General features: G+C 36.7%; 3 protein-coding genes across 12 annotated transcripts in view; 2 read left to right on the plus strand and 1 right to left on the minus strand.

Moving 5' to 3' along the window:
* Positions 1-212: 212 nt before the first annotated feature.
* Positions 213-15106, minus strand: tdrd1 (tudor domain containing 1). Of its 7 annotated transcripts, none has more exons than XM_084434209.1 (27): positions 15015-15106; positions 14606-14783; positions 12939-13105; positions 12799-12851; positions 12496-12580; positions 10833-10947; positions 10666-10729; positions 10497-10580; positions 10249-10428; positions 9923-10066; positions 8329-8497; positions 8156-8242; positions 7881-8057; positions 7094-7201; positions 6779-6949; positions 6403-6651; positions 6187-6315; positions 6000-6107; positions 5225-5395; positions 4778-5122; positions 4511-4627; positions 3202-3318; positions 2394-2561; positions 1416-1790; positions 1111-1185; positions 668-705; positions 213-557 (listed from the first exon to the last, which is right to left on the minus strand). In XM_084434209.1, exons 3-27 carry the CDS (start codon positions 13087-13089, stop codon positions 498-500), a joined length of 3540 nt encoding a protein of 1179 aa, XP_084290335.1. In that variant the 5' UTR covers positions 13090-13105; positions 14606-14783; positions 15015-15106; the 3' UTR covers positions 213-497. The 7 variants fall into 7 exon arrangements, with proteins under 7 accessions (XP_084290335.1, XP_084290330.1, XP_084290336.1 ...); XM_084434204.1 differs by having other exon boundaries at positions 14596-14783; XM_084434210.1 differs by having other exon boundaries at positions 14606-14844.
* Positions 15107-15616: 510 nt separating this feature from the next.
* LOC311305619 (endoplasmic reticulum-Golgi intermediate compartment protein 2) lies at positions 15617-19970 on the plus strand. Of its 2 annotated transcripts, none has more exons than XM_084433423.1 (14): positions 15617-15712; positions 16806-16930; positions 17024-17132; positions 17222-17268; positions 17382-17449; positions 17531-17571; positions 17666-17767; positions 18014-18109; positions 18196-18251; positions 18444-18545; positions 18731-18828; positions 18913-19075; positions 19329-19408; positions 19506-19970. In XM_084433423.1, exons 2-14 carry the CDS (start codon positions 16825-16827, stop codon positions 19518-19520), a joined length of 1083 nt encoding a protein of 360 aa, XP_084289549.1. In that variant the 5' UTR covers positions 15617-15712; positions 16806-16824; the 3' UTR covers positions 19521-19970. The 2 variants fall into 2 exon arrangements, with proteins under 2 accessions (XP_084289549.1, XP_084289550.1); XM_084433424.1 differs by having other exon boundaries at positions 15637-15712; positions 18447-18545.
* A 610-nt stretch (positions 19971-20580) lies between these two features.
* The window catches only part of ccdc186 (coiled-coil domain-containing protein 186), a 29443-nt gene continuing 28233 nt past the window's right edge, over positions 20581-21790 (plus strand). For all 3 annotated transcript variants that reach the window (XR_014630160.1, XM_084434811.1, XM_084434812.1), the window contains exon 1: positions 20581-20716. The gene's annotated coding sequence lies outside the window, so the exon portion shown is untranslated. The remainder of the gene's footprint in view (positions 20717-21790) is intronic.

Genomic DNA, 21790 nt, shown 5'->3' on the forward strand with positions numbered 1-21790 from the left:
CAATACAGCGAAGTGAATGGTGACTGAGGCTGGATGTCTCTTAACATCTTTTGTGCCACAGAAGAAAAGTCAGTCATAATAGTTTAGATGCGTAAAGGACAGTAAATCTTTGTGTGAAAGTTGTTACATAGACGAACCCACTTTAAAAGGCTTGCATAACCAATTAAATACACAGTTGGTACTCTATAAAGAAAAAGAAAAACCAAACGGCTCCAAACAAACTTAAGTACTTTTTTAATCAAACTGGCACACATAAGGAACAAAACTGGCCATAGAAAAACAAACAACAAACAAAAAACTGACCATGTGGAACTGGAAAACTGAATGGCAATGCTGCATTATTCACGATTAATAGTTACATTCTCTCTTGGCTCAAGAAATAAAATCACAAACATTATATAGGCTATAATAAAACAATATTAGTTCAATAAAACAAAAATAAAATATTCATACTTCTCTAAAGATAAAAGCTACTTGACAATGAAGGTCTTGAGTTACTATTTGGTTCCATCAACTTGTTTGACGAGGAGCAGAATCAATTTCTCAATATGGTCAATCTGAAGAGGGAAACATAATTAAATCCATAGAATGAGCCATATGTATGTGCAAACTATGCATTAGCTTTCAAAAAATTATATTCATGACTTGTGTTTGCAGCTTTCCGAACCTTTTGCTTCAGCTCAAGACAACAGCATGATTGGGGAGCTAGAAAGAAAGAAATTTCAAAAACATTTGTTTAGTTTAGTTAATTAGTACATTTATATTTTAAAGCTCATAAAACAGACAGGTTGCTCCTTAAACAGAAATCAGCAATTGTGCGTGCACTAGGCTAAACTACTCAGAATATCTGACTGTCGAGACCAATTCACAATGCACTGACGGACAAGACCAACATGGATAATCGGCAGAATTACAGTATGTCACTACTCAGACATTCCACGACACGACAAACAGGTGCCGACCAACACCAGAGGCCGACAGGTAACGCACTGATCCAACAAAAGTGTCTCAGAATCTATTAGTGCAGTGTGAATTGGCATTTAGTGATAGTAATGTCAATATTTTTACAATCCTTTGCAAGTTATGAGTCTCAGAAACACCAATACCCACCACTGCTGCCCTTTGAGCTTGTAATGTCTTGTGGCTCAGAGCATTCCACTGTAGCCATAGTCTTGGGCATGTTTTCTGAAATCAGACATAATAAATGTTTGACAACTGTTTCCCTGGATATGATGACAAGGCTCCTTTTAAATAACACCTTTGAGTTACAGCTGAGAACACCAGGTGGAACAGCACCTGTGCACCAGAATTTCATTGCTACATATCCTGGACAAATTCTTGCGCAAGCCCAGTAAACACCTACATTAACACTAAGTCTTGCCAACATGAATTCTACCCAATGTTTAATTCCTCACCTGGTTCCTCAAGTCTGTAGCTGGCACTTAAAGGCGGGGCTTGATCTTTCAGGTCATGTTTCTCCATACCTGCAGATTGAGTTTGATCTGCAGCCTTGTTTGAGCTGACAGTTTGTGTCTGCCTCTTATCTAGATCCTTTTTCTCCTCATTGACAATGGAAGGCAGCTTTGAGTTAGCCTTACTCTGTCCTTTCTGCAGAGCTCCAAGGATGATGGAATTAATATCTCTGTCAGCTTGACCTGACTGCTGGGTAAGGGTTAGCAGGTTGGAGGTCCCATCAAAGCCCTGCAGATTTGCCAGGACGCCCCCACTCAACTGAATCCCAAAGAGTTCCAAAACTTCAGTGGGCCACACTGTAGGAAAGTGCTCTTTACCTGTGCAAAAAAAAAAAAAAAAAAAGTCCCACAATAATGGCTCGACATTGTTAAAAGAAGAAATCTAAATCTATTCTGTGACTTAACCCAGGCTCAGACAACAAGAGTTTTAGGCCAATTTATCCCTCCCAACAATCAGAGAAAAAAAACTTGTCCAGGACCTTGGTCGGTTCTGATATTTGGCACAGATTAACCGGTAAAGTGTGTGTTGTTGTGAGACGTTTTTCAGATATAATCTTAAACCTCTCAATCTGCTCGCAGACACATCAGGATCGTCCCGATGATAACAAACATTTAAATAGGATTTTAAATCAGGAAGATTATGACTATGATTACGTCAGTACTTTCACAATAGCTAATGAGAGACAAGTCTACAAGGAGACTGCGGTGAATGAAAAAAATGAGATCATCTTAATATCTTGAATTGTGTGATGGGCCACGATTGTGCATGTTTGAGATTTGAAAGAAGAAAATTTGTAAAGAGTCACCTTGTGTGTTATGCAACCAGATTTCATAATCAGTAAGGATTTAAAAACTCCCAGCCTTACAAGGGTTTTAAAATCAGCAATGATTTGTGCATATTCAGACGAGTGAAAGTCTTACCTGCCAGTCCACACCTGACGATCTGAAATGGATGCTGGAGAAGTTCTTTGGTGATGGGAAGGATACTGGAGACAGGGACTGTCTCCATGTTCCCATAATCGGCGTAAATTACATGTGCATGCTTGGTCGTCACCTCCAACACAACAGCTCTGTACCAGTTTTTGTCACCTGAATAAAGTTTGACTGATTTACACATCAAGGAGATAACAGTAGCTCAACCACGACAGCAACAACTCTCTCATAAAAATAACATTATGACAGAATATGTGAGGTTTTGAAAAAACACTTTAAATCACTTATAAAGGGGTTTGTTGCACACACACTTTTACAGCTGTAGTTTTCCACTACAGGTTAGATGGACCTGGAATCACTGGCTTAGCTAGTATTATGACAGTTTAAAATAACTTTTCTTAATACATTTTAAAAAGTAATTTATTCCCGTGCTGGCAAAGCTGCTATAAATCCAGTCTTCAGAAATCATTCTAATACCCTGATTCGGTGCTCAAGAAACATATCTTGTTATTATCAAAGTTGAAAACATTGTGCTGCTTACTGTATTTTGCAGTAACCGTGATGCATTTCTTCAGATTTCTTTAAAAAAAGCGAAGTTTAAAAGAACTATATTTATTTGAAATAGAATCCTTGCTAAATAGAAATAAAAAGACACCAAACTTTTGAAAGGTAGTGTATATTATAAAATAATAGTGCTGCTGATTTGCAAAAATTCACCATATAGTTTAACACTGCACATGTGATTCCATCTATTTATCCCACCCAGATAAGCCACGGGGGTGAAGGTCAAACTGACCTGAGAACTGTGCGCAGCAGGCAGCTCCTGGTAAAGGGTGGCACTGATTGGGGATTGGCTGTTTGCTGCAGTACTTCGCAACATCAGTCATAATGGCCTTCAGACTGTCTACATTCACTAGGAGGAAAACAAAATCAGCTTATGTAAAGAAGTATCATTCGAATGGTATAACCATGGTTATAATGGTATAACCATGGTTATAATATAACCATAATAATTAGAGATGCACCAATTACAATTTTCTAGGCCGATTCCGATTTCTCATTGAGTTTGACCTGCCGATACCGATTTAATTTTTTTCTGACCACTTTACAGCACACACAAATATTTATTTTCGATCTTTTCTTTAACCCTTTCACGCACAAGTTTAAAATATTCTAACTGACACCCCCACCCCCAGAGTGAGTTTAAGGCAAACGTTCCTTTTAATGTTTCCATGGCGACACGTCACGCGATACACCGCACCCACAATAATACTGTATGACAGATGTGTCTCTTATTTCGCTTTTCCTTTTTTATTCAAAATATTCACAAACTTGCTTACCATGTCATCAACTGGCCTATCTGATATTCCGATTCTCAAATACGTGTAAGTGAGTGTGTTTGGTCGTTTAAAAACCTTTATAAATAATCTTGATCTATAACATGAGATGGGCGCCACAATGTTGTCCTGTCAGTCGGATTTACAGCATGTGAATTCATCAGTTTCTCCCGAAATAAATGCAAGAAAGTGGCCGGTGAACTGAGAAGAATAGAGTAAACTTTATTGTTACTTCCACTATGTTTGTCTGATATGAACAACACGACAAATTATATTTTAATAGATTGTTATTGCTGCTTCCACAGACATCAGTGTGTATTTTACAAACTCCAAATGTATTGTTTTACTCGTGCTTATGTGCATTTAAATATCTGAAACCTAAAATAAACATGAGGTTGAAAACACTGCTTAGTTGTGATATATGACAGCGCTGAACGCGTCCGACTCTGGCTCAGCGCCAGCCAACGTGCGAAAGCACAGTTTGAATCTGGCAGTTATGCGACGTCACTGAACATTCTAAATGTGGCACCGTGCTCTCAGGGGAACAGAAATAAAAATCCCATATATGAGACCGTACCGCTCAAAAGGTTAATCATGCGGCGCCCGAGTGCATTTGACTGGCATAAAATCGGCATATGTCATGGCTGATCACGTGAAAATCGACCAATTCCAGTCACCAGCCGATCAATCGGTGCATCTCTAATAATAATAATAATAATAATAGTTGCTCTAGCTAGACTTTATGCTTTAAATGCTACGAGTGCACACCTCGTCCAGGATTCATTATGTAAAAGAGACTAGGGCTGATCACTGCTGCCACCCTTGGTTGGAACGTGTCACTGCAAGGCAGCTCCAACGTCTTCCAATTCAAAGGAAAAGAGTCACCTAAATGACAGTGAACATCATTTAACCATGCACAAGAACAAAACAAAACAAAACAAACAACAAAAAAACACCTGCACATTACTAGTACTAGCAATTACAAAACTATAAAGCCATATTTAAATGGTTTTAACATCAGTTATGCTAACTTACTTAATGCTGTTGAAACGTCTGGGGCATTGGCAGCTCCATTGTTGTTCAGTTTCAAAGGCTCTTCAACAGGTGGATTCTGATCAATGGGTTTTAGAGTGGGCATATCCTCAATCTGATTGGAGGGTTTAGTTGGCTGCAGTGGAGGCTGTTTCACCTGTCCACAAGATCTAGCCAGGTGCTCAGAAATTAGCACAGCAGCAATGCTTTGTCCAGCGCTCTCTAGCTCCACCCCATAACCCTTCTCAGTAATGGACAGCACTCTGCCACTCAATGGCTGACTGGCACAAAGAGCCTGAAACTTATGCATTGCCTCTTTACTCCACTGACCCTCCGCTGGTTCGACTCCTGCACACAGTTATTGTTGGCCATATGTACAATGCACTCACAACGAAACAAATTTCAACTCATTTGTAGTCACACACACATTCAAACCCCCTAAAAAAATACCTGCAAGCCAGCAGCGGATCGCTTGGAAAGGCAGCTTGAGCAGACTCTGGGTGATGGCCTTCAGATGTGCTGCCTCCACCTCACAGGAGTTCCCATAGTCCACAAAATAAACTCTAGTCTTACCCTCTCCACACACTTCTAATACCATGGCTCTGTACCACTGGGAATCTCCTGCAAACAGGAAGCAAAAACATTGAAAAATGCACCTGTACATTACCATTTAAAAGTTTATTAATCCTTTTATTCAAGCAAGGATGAATTAAATTGATCAAAAATGACAGTTAAAGACTTTAACATTGTTACACAAGATGTCTGCTTTAACTTTCTAAAAATCAAAGAACCCTGAAAAAAAAAAAAAAAAAAAAAATACATCAGCTGTTTTTAACATTGAAATGTTTCTTGAGCACCAAATCAGCATATTAGAATGATTTCTGGTAGATCATGTGATACTGAAGGAATCAAATAAATTGCATTTTAAAAATATTCAAATACAAATGGTATTTTTAAATGCTTATATTTCACAATATTTTTAGTTTTTACTGTATTTTGATAAATGCAGCCTTGGCAAGCAAATGATTCTTCTTCATAATTCCAAATCAATAAAACAATCTTATCGACCCCAAACTTAACATTAGTGTTTATCTAGCATCTTAAATGTCAGTTGTCAACTCTGCTTGTAAATAAAATTGTTTGAATATGAAAAAAAAAAAAACATTCTGTTTACTTTAATTATAAGTGTTACAGTAACCATGGTGTTTGGACGAGTCAGGATCACCTGTGAAGAGAGCACAACATGGTTCTCCCACAGTTGGTGAAAAGGGAGCTCTGCCCAATTCACAATGGCTTTTGAGCTCATAGGACAGCTCCGTCAGGATGTGTGAATCTGCCAAACAGAAATAAAATAATTACAAACATGATGAGTCAAACAGTGTAGAAAGAACAACACTGGCGGACAGTCGCACCGCTACTGTAGTTGTAACAGTAGAATTCGTCCAGGCTCTTCAAAGTACTTATCACCAGCTCCACCTTTTGGCCATCGAAGGGAAGTTCAGCACAAGTCCACTCCATTTTCTCAACAGGCAGACTGAGGGCTAGGGTAAAAGTAAAAGATATTGATCTACATTATACTTTTGAAAAAGATCAGAAATGGCTCAAATAAAATAAGGTTCTGTACTTACATGGCATTTCAGGGAAGGATGCCTGAGCTGGTTCATTCTTTGTCTCCAAACTTTCAATGGCAGCATAACCCATGTTAACCAACAACTCAGCGACATTGGTCTGAGGGTCACTAGTCTCATCGATCATGGACACCAGAGCCCTCCCGTCCTTCTTACCCAGAATCTCAACCCGAATGAAGCGGTTGCAGACCAGACGTTTCACCATCAAAATGGCCTCCTCTGACCAGTCATCTGTTGGAGACTTTATACCTGGAGCAATATGAACATGTTAATCAAGAAATCAATCTTGCTGAAAATCTCTGACTGTGTCATGCATGCAAATCAATTTATGCTGAGCCAATTACAGATGCTCAGTGAATGAATCATTGCACTATACCTGCCAGAGAACAGGGGATTGCTTGTGTTGGTAAAGCCAACAGATCCTTGTTGATTGGTCGTAGGCGAGTTAACTCAACTTCCTCAGAGTTTCCAAAGTCTATGTATCCGACACATACGCAATCCTCAGAGGAATAGGCCAGAACTTTAGCTCTATACCACTGGTTGTCCTCTGTAATGCATGAGGAGATGGCATCAGAAGATACCACTTTTAAGGTGCATTTTTACAATTCAACGGCCCCCAGTTCCATTCACCGATGGGAAGGAGCACTTTAAACATTTTTACATGAAAAAAACAACAAAAAACAAGTCTGACCAGAGAACAGTGAGCAGCAGACAGTTCCTGGCGCAGGTCTGAAGATCTCATTGGCCAGAGTGTTTGAGCAGTGCTCTCTTAAATCCACCTGCAACTGTTGGATTATACCTGAAAACATTAAGATTACATCATACAATCAACATACTGAAAGTGCAGTATATATTTTGTAAAAAAGTAAGAAATTTACAACAGAGAATGCTAACACATTGCAGGAACAAAGCAAAAAAAAAAAATATATATATTATATATATATATATATATATATATATATATATATATATATATATATATATATATAGTACACTACCATTCAAGAGTTTGGGATCATTAAGAGTTTATTCACCAAGGATGCATTAAATTTATCAAAAGAGACAGTAAGACATTCACCAAACTCAAACTATTTAAAGAATCCTGAATTTTTTTTAAAGTTTCAACAAAAATATTAAGCACCACAATCGTTTTTGATACTGTAATATGAAATGTTTCTTGAGCACCAAATAAGCATATTAAAATAATTTCTGAAGGATCATGTGACACTGAAGATCCGAGTAAAAGATATTTTAAATTGTAATAATATTCAACAATACTGTTTTACTGTGTTTTTGACCAAATAAATGCAGTTTTGGAGAACATAAAAAATAAAATAAAAAAAATAATAAAATAAAAAAACCACACCAACACCTTGAACAGTAGTGTATGCACCAATGGTCATGTAATAAAAAAATACCATGAAATAAAACAAATTGAGGTAAAATTGTGTTTTAAAATCAAGTTGCAGAAAGCTCACTGGCATTTTCAAGCTTCTGACAGAGGATCTCTGAGGGAGACTGGATGTGGGTGACCACTGCAGTGAATGCGTCACCCACTCCTTGAGTCAACGGATCTGGAGGCCTGGCTTCAGAGTTCTCATTCTTTCCTCCAGACAAGCGCTTGAAGTTTTCAAAGGATGCCTTCAGCAATGAATCTAAAGAAAAGACGCAAATAGATCAGGGTGAAAAACTCAATTTTCATTTTACTGAATCATTTATAGAAGATGAAAAAACAGATGAGTCAGCAACTCACTGATGTTCTGTTCAGTCTGTGGTTTGACAGCAACATCCTCCTTTATAGCATAGCCTTGGTCTATCAGAAAAGTGCTCATGTATTTACCTGTAGCAAAAAAAAAAAAATTTACATCTTGTTGAACATCTTGCTCATTTCAAATAAAGCTCTCCAAAGAACCACGTATGCCCTACCAAGCATGCTAAGAGGAACATCTACAGCAAGCAGAGCTCCATCATTCATGATGTCCAACACTGTGAAAGTGAGGCTCTTTCCAGTAATCATCTGCCTAACAGCAATAGTGCATTCGCCTGTCCAACTTCCTGTCACAGGCTTTACCCCAGCAACGCAACACTGCAACGCCTGTGAAAACAACAAAGCAGCTTTGGAAAAAGCATGAGATAATGACTACTGCTGGAACCATAAGTAATTTAACATGAGCTGAGCAGTATTTTCACTGTGGCTTGACAGAGATATCAAATTAAGAAACATCAGGAATATTGCAAACATTTTAATATACTTTTTATTTGGCAGTTACAATATATGTACTGTATATGTAATAGGGCTGGGACGATACACCTATCTTCTGATTCGATACTATCACGATACTTGGGTGCCTATACGAAATGTGCGATTCTACAAGTATTGCGATTTCGATATTGCAATGCATTGCGATTTTTTTTATTTTACACTAGAGAGTGGGGAAAAGCTAAATAATACACTTATACAGACTGTACATGTATAAGATGAGTCATATTTACAAAAACAATTCATATCTTTGATTTTTTTTTTTTTTCAGAAGCATCATACAGTACTACATTCTCTTGAATAAATGATTCAATAACAAATGAAATTAACAGTCACGTGTCACCACTACAACGTAATCGAAAAATGCGTTATTTAAAGAGCCAAGTTTCGATCAAAAGCTGATTTACTCTATTTTGATCGCTACCGTAGACAGTGTTCATGACAACTCTCTCTGGGTCAGCGGCAACACAGATTTGAATGTTGCGATATGATTGTCAAAGGTTTAATAGACAGACGAATTGAAAGATCGCGTGGGTGTTTGAATTGAGATCACAGTCTTTTAAAGATTAATCATGCAGCTCTATTGTCTATCTCTCTCTCAGCAAATGAGTAGTGCAAGGGCTTTTTAGTGCATTCAGTCTCACATAGCTTTCACGTGTAAGACTGGAAAAACTGGAAGACAGGGCAACTCTGAGAGAACAAAGGAAATTAACATTTGAACTCACTCGTGCACCATTCGAGACGCAAGTCTCACCTCAGAATCATCCTAATCTACATCCCTTTCCCTCTTCCCCCATTCCTTCTCTCTCATGCTGAGATCACCAAAATTCACCCAAGAATCTATATGGTTTAATGTGAACCCCCATTTGGAACTATAAACGGGCTTACACACGATGCGCATCCACTTGGGACATTACAACACTTTACACTCTTAGATAACGACACATTTCATCCTCTGTTGGAACAAAAGTGGCTAACTTCTGTCAACCTCATCTATAAGCAAGGACAAAAAGCAATAAAATAAAAGCAATTTCATTTGAATTAATAACGATTCTGGAATAATAAAAATAAAAAATCTAACAATTAAAATCGTAAACAAAATAAATTGCGATAGTCAGGAGAATCGATTTTTCTCCCAGCCCTAATATACATATACACTCACATTCATACATATATGGAATCAACAACAATAATACTAAAAATATGGAATTAATAGTATAATTAATAATATTATTATTATGTAATGGAGATGTAACTCACAAATGGTGGTGCAGCATCGATAGTGTCAGAGAGAGGCCTTATGTTGTCAAGTGTAACATTCTCCTCATTCCCAAAGTCGATGTAAATTACACTAGCAGTTTTGTGGGCCACATCAACTGACTGAACCTCAGCTCGATACCAGTTCTAAATCAGCATGAAAAAGACCAAACTGAGCACAACACCACTCACAAGTCAACGCTTTAGGATGAAACAAACTTGACCTGTTACGCACTGCACTGATTTAAGACAGCAATGCATATTTCACAGAAATTCTAATCACTCTGGTTCTCTGACGAATTAAATTAAAATGTAATTATTTGCCTCACCCGATCAAGTGAAAATTTAACAGCACAGAGCTCCCCAATTTCAGGCTTGTATTCAGGAGCAAATGAAGTGGTATAGGCCTTCTGGAGCTCCGCAGTGATGTTTTTCAGGGACTCCATCATCTCGATTGACTGTAGGTGGATGGAAAACATCCCAGGGTTCCTCAGGTCAATCACTGTACCCTGAAAAAAAGATGCTCTGTGAGGCAGAGAGTCTATAGAGAAAGCAATATAGGCCTAATGAAAAGTACCTGTATCTCATCTCCTTTGGAAACATTGTTCTTGCGCAAATCACATCGATACATTCCCTTTGGTTTTAGGTCAACACAGATCTCCTGTAAAAGAAGATAATTTTCTAAAGAAATTAGATGGAATAACTAACTACTGCAAGTGTGAGTACCTATAGCAACCTCTGAGTACCTTAGCTTGAAGGCCACCAAGTCCATTTCCAGATGGCATGGCTGTGGGTTCCTTAATTTTCTCACTAAAAAAAAAAAAAAAACGAACATACACATATGAAAAAAGGACATTCACATTGTGCTTCCAAAACAACACGCAAACACTGATATCCAGAGAACATCTAGTACCTGGTAGCTTCTGGAACGCTAGGTTTGCAGACATGTCGATGAGCTTTCCAATCCTGACTCTGACAAGCTACAGAACAGTAGCATGTTTTTTTACAACGAGTGCACCTGAAGTTTCCTAAATAGGGTACAAGAAATATCACTAGTAAATGACCAACTCATTCTGCTGATCAAAGCCAACCAAGACATGTTGCAACTTGCAACACACCATCAATGGGCAGGAACATAAATATGTATACGCCATCTTGAAATGGTCAGCATAGCGCCACTCACATCAAGAATCAATTATGCCACAACATTCAGATTCTGGTTATGAAACCGCCTAAAATTAAATTTACGAAGAAATGGTATAACCCTTCACAGGTGAGAATGTGTTGGTTTGTGTTTTATATGTATTAACTCAATATTACAAGTTTTTACTATGATACTTAATGTTTTTAGTGCTCAGTCAACCTGCTCTCGAATGGTCACAAACCGGCTTTGACATTTGCAATATGGTAGATGGCTTACCTACAGTGGCCAATAGAAACAGACGTTGTTTTACATGCAGACTACAAAAAAACTAAAAACTTCTTAATATATCTGTCTTGGTTTCCATTACAAATATCTTAAAAATCCTAAAATGATATTAAGTATTGTTTTCTGAGTAATTTATCAAAATGAAGTGTTTATATTTTAAACAAGAAAAAAAATCTGTTAATGAGGTAAACAAGTTTTTTTTTTTTCTTAACCCACTGACAGATATTTCTTGTTTTAAGCATCAACTAAATTTGGAACAAATATGAAAAATATTTTAAAGGGTTAGTTCACCAAAAATTAAAATTCTGTCAGTAATTACTCACCCTCATGTTGTTCCAACCCCGTAAGACTTTCGTTCATCTTCAGAACAAAACAAGTTTTTTATGAAATCTGAGAGCTGGCTCACTCCTTCATAGGCTGTTAGGTAATCGATATCTGCCATCCCAGAAAAGTTAGTAAAGACATAGTTAAAATGGTCCAAGTGACTACAGTGGCTCAACCTTAAGTTTAATCAAGCAATGAGAATACTTTTTGTGCGCAAAAAGAGAGCGCCATGACGCATGCGCGAGAACTGAGAAGATGATGCAGATGGTTCTCGCACATGCGTCGTGGCGCTCTTGAGAACTCACTCAGAGGCACACATGGAATAAAATTTATAGTGGAATAAAGTTGTTATTTTTGGGGGGGTTTTCGCACAAAAAGTATTCTCGTCACTTGATAAACTTAAGGCTGAGCCACAGTAGTCACTTGGACTATTTTAACAATGTCGTTACTAACTTTTCTGGGTCCACAGATGCAATTACCTAGCAGCCTATGAAGGAGTGAGACAGCTCTCAGATTTCATAAAAAAATATATTTATTTGGGGTTGGAACAACATGAGTAATTAATTACTGACAGAATTTTCATTTTTGGGTCAACTAACCCTTTAAGTAATTTTCCTTCACAAGTGATCCGCACATGTATGTTTGTATAGAGTGTCCAAAAAAAAAAAAAAATGTATTTGGTAATGTTGCCTATTTTATCATGTCTTTAACTATGACTCATCCATCAGATTTCAGAGTTGTTGTTCTTTTAAAATGCTAGTTATACCAAACAAATAAGAGCGAACAAGTTGAACACTGACTGAAATCAAGCAAAGTAACCTACCCTGGTGACTGCAGTAATTGCACAACTTTACCAGTGGGCCCAGCATGGACCCTGCTGCCTGTGGGGGAGACAAGAAATCTCCAAACTGTGGAAAAGTTAAACGCTTTAAATATTGATACTACTGCAGAAAATGATCAAAGCTGTCTGATCTCTGGTTAAAGTCTCAAGAGGAAAAAATTACAAATATATCTACATAGCTAAACAACCAATGTTAGCATATTAAGAATAGTGTTTTACTTAAAAAAAAAAAAAAAAAATCTTGAAAAGAAACATTTAATCATATATAGAGTCATTATCACATACATTGTTTTTTGCAGAAATTGCATTCTCCTTTCTGACAGCATCACTTTTAGAATCTAAAGAAGTGGAAACAGAAAATGATCAAGATTGTTTTTTTCCAAGAGTCAATGACAAAATGCTTTAAAAAAACATTTAACCAATACCATCTAGAACATCACTCGCTAGAAGATTTTCTTGAGCGAGGTCCTGAATTGCTGGTGCTGGTCCTCTAGGACTAAGTGAACTCGGCCCAGTCGCAGGTCTCCTCAAAGGGAGATTGGGTCTCACCAAAGTCTGAGTGAAAGATCGATTCATTCTTCCCTTGGTTTCACTGTGAGGTAAAATAATATACACTATTAGTCACTCAGTATTATGAGTTTGTGTGTGTCTTGAATGACAGGGTATTATTCAAGGCATGCAATGTTGTGACTGAGAACATGAACTAGGCTCGGGACAGTTGACAGGCCAGTGCTGCAACGTTGCTAAAGTTTAAGATATTTAAGTGCAAGAATTCGCATTACTCGCTATGTGGAAAGTTATCTGTGCGCAAACATCCAAAGCGCGCCAAGATCCCCGCGTCTCACACAGCGCGCGAATATTGAATTAAGCTTTTTTTTCCTCACTTCTCATAGTATTGTCAGTTATGGCTTTAGTGAATATAAGGACAAAGCATCAGTACTGCTCTTGAAGTGACAACTATTCACGTATTTAATGTTACTCAAACAACAAAAGTAACATTTCCAACAAAAACCCTCACTCACTGCTCTTGACTTGCCTATTGTAACTTGTATACCGGTTAACTGTAGGTTTAATTTAAACGACATATGACAATGCAGTGTTATTTTACATTAAATTTTGATCACTTTATTACATTTCTGTACCTGAAAATTGCGAATTTTAACTAGTATCTAAAAGGTTGGTGTCAGAACTGCCTGTTTTAGCAAAAACAATTTCCTGGCTAGTAAAACGTGTTTTTTTTTTTCTTCGTGCATCAGCAGGTGTGCAAAAAGTTGGTTTCAGTCCTTGAATACATGCTGATAATGCTTTCCTTTTCAATAAAAGTGAACTGAACTGATATTCCCTAAACTAACTACAAAACCCAGTGTCATGAATATAAAAATAATGTCAGTGTTGATTCTGAGAATGACGCAGAGCGGTTTACACGTGGCCTGCTAGATTAATCGACAGGGCAAGTTTTCTATGTAAGTATAGCCTTCCCCTTGTTATACATGTTAGGTAAGACAACTTAAGTGTAAATTTAATAAATACAAGTACGTAACAACTTTCACAAATGTATTATTGCAGAGATGAAAGATAGAGATGTTCTTACCCTTGACACCACCTCGTGCTTTAGAGATTTTATGCGCATGCGCAATTGAACGACCTCTGCGACCTAAGGACTTCACGTGATTGAGGAGCCTTCTACTTTTCACATTGACTAGCATGCTAGCATATAAAGTAAATGCAACGTAACATATTTTGTAGCGATGCTTTATTTAAAGGCAAAATCTACATTACAATTTTCAGATATAGACACGAGAGAAAAAAACAGTTACAGTAATATACATGGTGGATTAAGATAAAAAGTAAATTTATTAGAATGAAATTCAAAGTAAAAGTTCAATATAAAATATGTGTTTACATTTTAAACCGAAAGTCTCTAAATAAATTAAGTTGTAAAAAAAAAACAAAAAAAAAAAACAAAGATTGAATGCTGTAAAGAGTCTTATTTGTTTTGCTGTTCTTCTCCCCCCTTCACTGTTTAAATATATTGATAAAATGAATATCTGACCTGGGGGAACAAATTAAGTTTCCACTTACTGTCACATACATATCATTGTGTTTTGGTTTGGGTTGGTTCTGTTCCTGTTCCCTGTCATTGTAAGTTGGCCTTAGGGTGCATCCAAAAACTTGAACATGCTGCCTTTGGATGACTCATTCCAAGGTGAAGGCATCAAGGCACATCAGAATCCAATAGCTTAAATTCCTGTCTACTGAGATACCTTCATCTGATACATTTTTGAAGGAAGCAGAAAATGTATCCGTCACTGCTTTTGATATCCCTGCGTTCTATTCAGTGACAGACAGTTGATCAAGAAAAATAAAGATGGTGTTTGAAAGTTGTGGTTGCTGACCAATTTGTGTGTAAATGTATGTTTTTGACCAACGTTTTCCACTTCTAATGTCATTTCTATCGAGAAATTACTACTGTAGTAATTAAATATTTGTTTAGTTCTCACCAAAGCTCTCTCTGTCTTGCTGTAGATCATTAAATCGTTACCCTGCCTCAGAAGTCTGCCCAAAATCAGTTTTGTGAGGTACTTTCTTGTGCAAACGCTGCCTGCAGAGTTGTTGCCTATAAGGTAGCGAGGCAACAAGTCAGCTGCCTAATTTTTGAGATGCAGCCCATAGTCAGTGTGTGACAGTTTGTTTCCATAGTTACTTATTAGTTTCACCTGTTTCATTTAGCTCCCTTTGTTTGCCCTGTGTATTTAAGCCTTTATTTCACTTGGTTCTTTGTTCTTGCTTATGTTGGATGTGGTTGTGTTTTGTTTTTTTCTGTGTTTCTCCCATGTGTTATGTTTGTGATTAAAGCATGTGTGCTTGTGAATACATTAAACAAAAAAAAAAAGTCAAAAGATATTACTGTCATTGAATTGCTAACTGGGTTCTGGCTAAAGCTTCTGCCATGATATTTCAAAACCTATGTCAGTTTACACAGCATAATAACATAACAATGGATGTATCAGGCTAAGGTATTTCAGTTCTGTCACTCCACTTTTGTGCTGCGGAAACCATGTGCTTTTTTGTTTAGCCGGAAAAACCAGCTGTTCCACTATGCGGCAGTGGTTGCAAAACAGCATATTTGAATGGAAGTAAATGGACGATCCCATTGGAAAGTGCTTAAAGCCTGGTTTTAAAGGTGTTTAGGGAAAAGGTAAGACATAGATTTAATTTACATTTGCATCAGTCTTGTTGTGACTTAATGTCAGTTTGATTTTTAGAGTTGATTGTGTTGAAATTAAGTCAAATATAGCACAGTTAGTTCAGTTGAGTGAACAGGAAGAATGATCCTATTTAGCTGTTTGCTTTTGTGCGGTAAGTTAGAAAGACAGGCACTACGGCCCGGTTTCACAGACAGGGCTTAATTTAAGCCTTAGTGCCTTATTGGTGTGCATCTTGAGACAAATCAATGGCACTGACATATTTTAAGATATGTCAAGGCAAGTTGCTTTTAGTTAAAACTGCTCAAACATGCATTTTAAGCCTTGTCTGTGAAACCGGGGGTAAAAGTGATTTCAATTACAGCACATCTTTAATAAAGGTTGTTTTCTCGAAATGAGTTTTTTTTTCTCATGAACTGAGCCAGAAGTCTATTCAGTAGCACTTACATACACCAAACTTTCCAGTTGTATTATATTTATATTCTGAAGGATTATACAGTGGAATCTAACATATAACGCGTTATTCCTAAAATAATTTTTCTGTCTGTTAATGGAGTGATAATGAAATACCCCAAATCCCCATTCAATCTGTAAAAACCTTTAACTCTAATGTCATAAAATGAAACAAGAATTTTAAACTGGACTTTATCCAATGTTCAGATTTCTGTTTTGGACATTTTTATAAATTAGTGCATATTTAATTGGACAATGCCTCATTTGCATATTAAAATAAAAATCCCCGGTTTCACAGACGTGGCTTGAACCTAATCCTAAAATACGTGTTTGAGCTGTTTTACCTGAAAGCAACTTTCACTGACATATCTTAAAATGCCAGTGCCATTGTTCTGTCTCAAGATACACGCCAGTAATGTTTTCATTTTATTTATCTAAGGCACGTGTATAAAATCTACTTAAATGTGCTAATTTAACTAAGGCCTAATCCTAATCTAAACCCCGTCTGTGAAATCGGGCTATATCATTTTAGAAAACTTGTTAATGTACTGTGATAAATCACCTTGGGAAATATGGTGATATCTTAGTTAAACTCTTTACCCTATTCATAAAGTTATGTTTTTGCAAGTACAGGACTACTGACATCACTACAATGAAAAGACTGAAAAGAAAAAACACTATCGATTTAGTGAAAGAACTAGACGCCTTTCCTAAAGTTCCAGAGAGCTATGTTGAAACATCAGCTTTTGGAGGCACAGGTGAATTTTGACATTTGCTGTTTGAATATTACAGTAGTTGTTACCTGTGTTGTTACCTGTTTCTGATTAGGACTTCTTGGTTGTCTTCTCCAGTGTCACTGATTGTTTTCATCCTCATGGCACTTCTGGCCATATCAGAGTATCTTGTGTACCAGGACTCATGGATGAAATATGACTACGAAGTAGACACAGATTTTACCAGGTGTGTATTTTTTGCATGTTTACAGTCTAATACATATTTAAAGAAATTATAGAACCTGACCTAACTTTGTTTTGTTGTTGTTTTTGCAGTAAATTGAAGATAAAAATTGACATCACAGTTGCCATGAAATGTGAAAGTAAGTGCATCTGTTATGCACTGGAATTGTTTTTCAAAACGTTTTATGCCCAGACTATCATTATTCTGAATCAATCAACGTATCTAAGGTTTTAAAACCATATTCTTGTCTAGAGGTGGGTGCAGATGTGTTGGATATTGCTGGCACTGTCATTGCATCAAAGGAACTTAAATATGATCCTGTAAGTAACTGCAAACCATCCACTGCATTTCAGATTTCATTTAACTGTTAATAGCAACTGGTTTGTGATTTTGTTTTTCAGGTTGGCTTCGAGCCCTCTCCAAAGAGACAAATGTGGTATCAGTATGTACAATGTTTGTCAGTTATCACTTAAACGCACAGTTGTCCAGACATGTGTGTGCATTGTAAGTCTTAATCTCTGATTATTGTATCTAAGGATATTACAGCAGATTCAAAACCGACTGAGGGAAGAGCGTTCACTTCAAGACGTACTCTTTAAATCAGCGTTGAAAGGATACTTTTCTGACCCAGTTTCAGGGTACTTCTGCTTAATTATTTGCAAAAATATTACGTCCAGTGCTGATGCAATAAAGTACATGCTGAGGCAATGAAATGTAATCATATTTTAGGCAAACGACCTTGGTGTTATTTAAATCCACATAACAGAAAGACATTACATTCAATTTTATTCAGGATTTCATTAAACATGATGGATCTTAAGCTTTTCCCTTACAAACAATTCATTAATCATGCACTGTTTCTGTTTATTTTTTTCTTTGCACAGAAATGATTCTGAATCCGAATCCCAGAATGCATGTAGGATACATGGACAAATCTATGTCAGTAAAGTGGCAGGGAACTTCCATATCACACTAGGCAAGTAAGTATACACTTTCAGCAACAGAAATACTGCTGCTTTTATAAACATGTCTTCTGCATGAAATTATTTGTTGATTCTGTCCTCAGACCAATTGAAACTATCAAAGGTCATACCCATTTTTCTTCATTAATCAAAAACGAAGGTACGTTTTACTTACAGTTACTTACTCATCAAAATATCATTGTAATCGTTTTAGAGAAATATTGTGCCATTTTTTAACAGTCGTCAATCAGTACCTTCAAATTGAAAATTCATGTAATTCTTTAGAGATCCTCTAGATGGAGGGCTCACACTTTGCAATCCCTGTATTCATAATTATCTCTCATTTTTCCAGCAGTATATAACTTCTCACATCGAATAGATTATTTGTCTTTTGGAAACGATGTTCCTGGACACATCAATCCCCTTGATGGCACGGAAAAAATTACATTAGAGCGTATGTCTTTTTCTTATAGTTCAATGTTTGTCAAATACAACTCACAGCACAGCATAGAGTCAGAGACATGATGTATGCAAATACATTTAAATGTCGGCTAGATGTACATAATTAGAGAATGCCTCTTTCTACTTGCAGGACAGTACCAGCAGTTGTAAGACTGTGTTCTTAATCTGTGTTTTCAGAAAAGATGCTGTATCAGTATTTTATCACAATTGTTCCCACCAAGCTGCACACATCAGATGTTTCAGTGGACATGCACCAGTTTTCTGTTACAGAAAGGGTAGGTTATATGTGTGCCCTGTGCATGCATGTGTATCTGTGTGAAAGTGTGTGTTGCTGTTGATCATGTTGCCCTGTCATACAGGAGCGGGTTGTAAGCCACGAGAAAGGCAGCCATGGTGTATCTGGGATCTTTGTTAAGTATAAACTGAGTCCATTAATGGTGAGGGTGAGCGAGGAGCATATGCCTCTCTCTGTGTTTCTTGTGAGATTGTGTGGCATCGTTGGGGGAATCTTTTCAACTTCAGGTAACTTTCACACACTATACAATCTAAATATAAGTATAAATCAATTATAGTAAATGTTTTTATTGTTTAAGGCAAGTTATATATATATATATTTTGTTTTATTGTAAAGTCGTTTTCAATATTATCCAACATATTATCAAGCTCACAAAATGTATTATTAATGTGAGCATGCAAGGACTTTTGTGAACATGAGCAGCAGCAGCATGACAAATCATAGCCAAACATTCATAGACTTTTCTTCTTCTTGACACAGACCTGCTTCACAGATTGATTGGGTATTTTGTTGACATTATCTGCTGTCGTTTTAAACTTGGTGCAAATCAGTCCAAGGAGGTGAGCCACTACATTTAGAAGTCACGATGCATGACACTCTTGAAAAAGTAGGACAAAGTACAACTGATCTGACTAATTGGGTTCTGTGTTTTTCAAGGTTTTCCCTGATTAGGACAGCCTGGAACATTTACAGAGGCCTTTATCCAAAGCGACATATCGGCCCTGGATGCAGAAACCAGCACAGATTATTTAATATAGGCCTCCACCCAAATACAATTCCATATGTTTATATACTTTTTCATTTTTCATAATTACATAATCATTATTTCAATAAGTGGACAAAGACAAGTTAAAATCTTTCATTGTTAATTACTTTCTAATTTTTGTAAGGTTTTCAGACAATCTAAAAATGCCAACTCTGTTACCATGATTTTGTAAATGAACAGTGGATATTTTATTTTACACATATCAGAATTAAATTCTCTTTCAAAGAAGCACCTTGTAGTTTCATGACTTTAAGCATAAGCCTTGTAATGTCAAATTCAACTGTAGAACTGTCCTACCCTGGTAACTTTATGTTTACGTGGTGGTCGTTGGCCATTAAACATTTACAATACATTTTAAAGACATTCAAATTGGATGCACTTATTTTATGCAGTATGTACTCAGAAGTTATTATGGCTGAAACATTTGATAAACTGATAATTCAATTTGATAATTATTTATTTGATTAATTGGACAAAAATGTCAAATTTTATTTTCTATAACTTATTTAAAAACGAAATATTCCACATCCTGCCCAAACAATGTGCTGTTAACTTTCTCTATGCATTATCATATTTATTATAGGCCTAATATTATAAAATATAAACTATAGTTGTATAAAAATAAAAAAAGCTTTATAGATACCATAAAATTTAACAAACGCTACGCTACATCGACAACAAAAACAAAGTAAACCTAGAAGAGGGAGCCTTTAAACCATAGGCTACATGACTTCCGGTCTTTACCGGTTGGTTTGGTTTAGATTACAATAGAACATACAGCCATAACGCGTATTTAATTTTTTTGACAGTACGTTTCTTACCAATATAAGTATTTTAACACCCCCTCGGATCAAATAAATTTAAATGAAATGCATGTGGTCTTTCAGAAACTCTTCAGAAAAGTCATTTGGGCGACTTGGCTCCCCCTGTTGGCGGCATTTGATCCTGCGGTCTAGTTAACTGCCTGTTCTTCGCTATCAGTGCGTTCAGGGGCCATATTGTTGATGTGTCACCTCGGGAGGAGATCACTTAAACGGACTTGACTCTCACTATTTATCACTGCAGCTGGTGTATGGCATTTTAAATGGATTTAACATAACCGGTAAGTCACATAGTTTAACCCAAAATATCCAGATCCCAACTGCAAAAGCGAATGTTGATTTAATTAGCTTGAAAGCTAAGTCATTGGGTGAACTCAGTGGCAGCTGGCTGATATACTGTTGTTATATACTTATAATCTACAAGATTAATAAATACACTCTTGTCATATCATCATAGCAAGCTACATTTCTTGTTATAATTAAATATAGCGGTTAAAACTCATACGATCAGCCTGAGAATGTTATGAAGGTCTAGATTAGCACACACACAATTCACAAAACATATGTGTATTTTTGTATTGTAACTTAGGTGTTTAAATAATTGACCATTATATAATTCGTTACATTAACACCGTATCTCTTTTTATTCGTGTGGACAAAGCAGTTGTTTTCTGATTAACACGTAGAATGTGATATATTTGGAAAGGTTAGCCGGTGTGCTAAAGCTAACTGCACCTGTGTGGAAACAGCAGCATCTGTCACTCGCCTCAAAATTAATAACATAATCATCATTACTGCTTTTATTTACTATTATTCCTCTTTTAATGCTGTTTATAGATAAAATAACTTGTTTGGTGCAAGAAATTGTGTCATTGGTTGGTTTTGTGGGCTGAGCACTGTCCATCCTCCCCTGTAGAATTACAGAAGAAATACACTAACATGATGATGTGTGAGACTGAAGATAAAGAAACCAAGACATTTCAAACACAGATAAGAAAGAGGAAAAAAGGAAGTTGGTAGGATATTGCTTAACTTTTCAATGTGAGTCTAAATGTTTTTCTACTGAAAGTTCTGACTAAAAAGTGGATTGAAGTCGTTTAGCATCCATTTAAAGTAGGTTTACTGAGTGTCTTTGAGTTTGAAATAGCAAACATTTCAGTGTGGTGCTAGTTGACGGTTAAAAATGTCTGCTTTGAGAGAGGCATGAGAAGCTGGTGACCTTTTAAAGTTAAAGTTGAGTTATTGGCATGTTGCACATCATGTCCTACAACAGACAAGTCTTGTTTCTCAAACAGAAATAGTGTATTATCCACTGACAAAGCTTTTGGATATATTTTGTGGTAATACATTTTGTC

This window comes from Rutilus rutilus (genome assembly GCF_951802725.1).
Source record: "Rutilus rutilus genome assembly, chromosome: 16".
In the NCBI taxonomy this organism is placed as follows: domain Eukaryota; kingdom Metazoa; phylum Chordata; class Actinopteri; order Cypriniformes; family Leuciscidae; genus Rutilus; species Rutilus rutilus.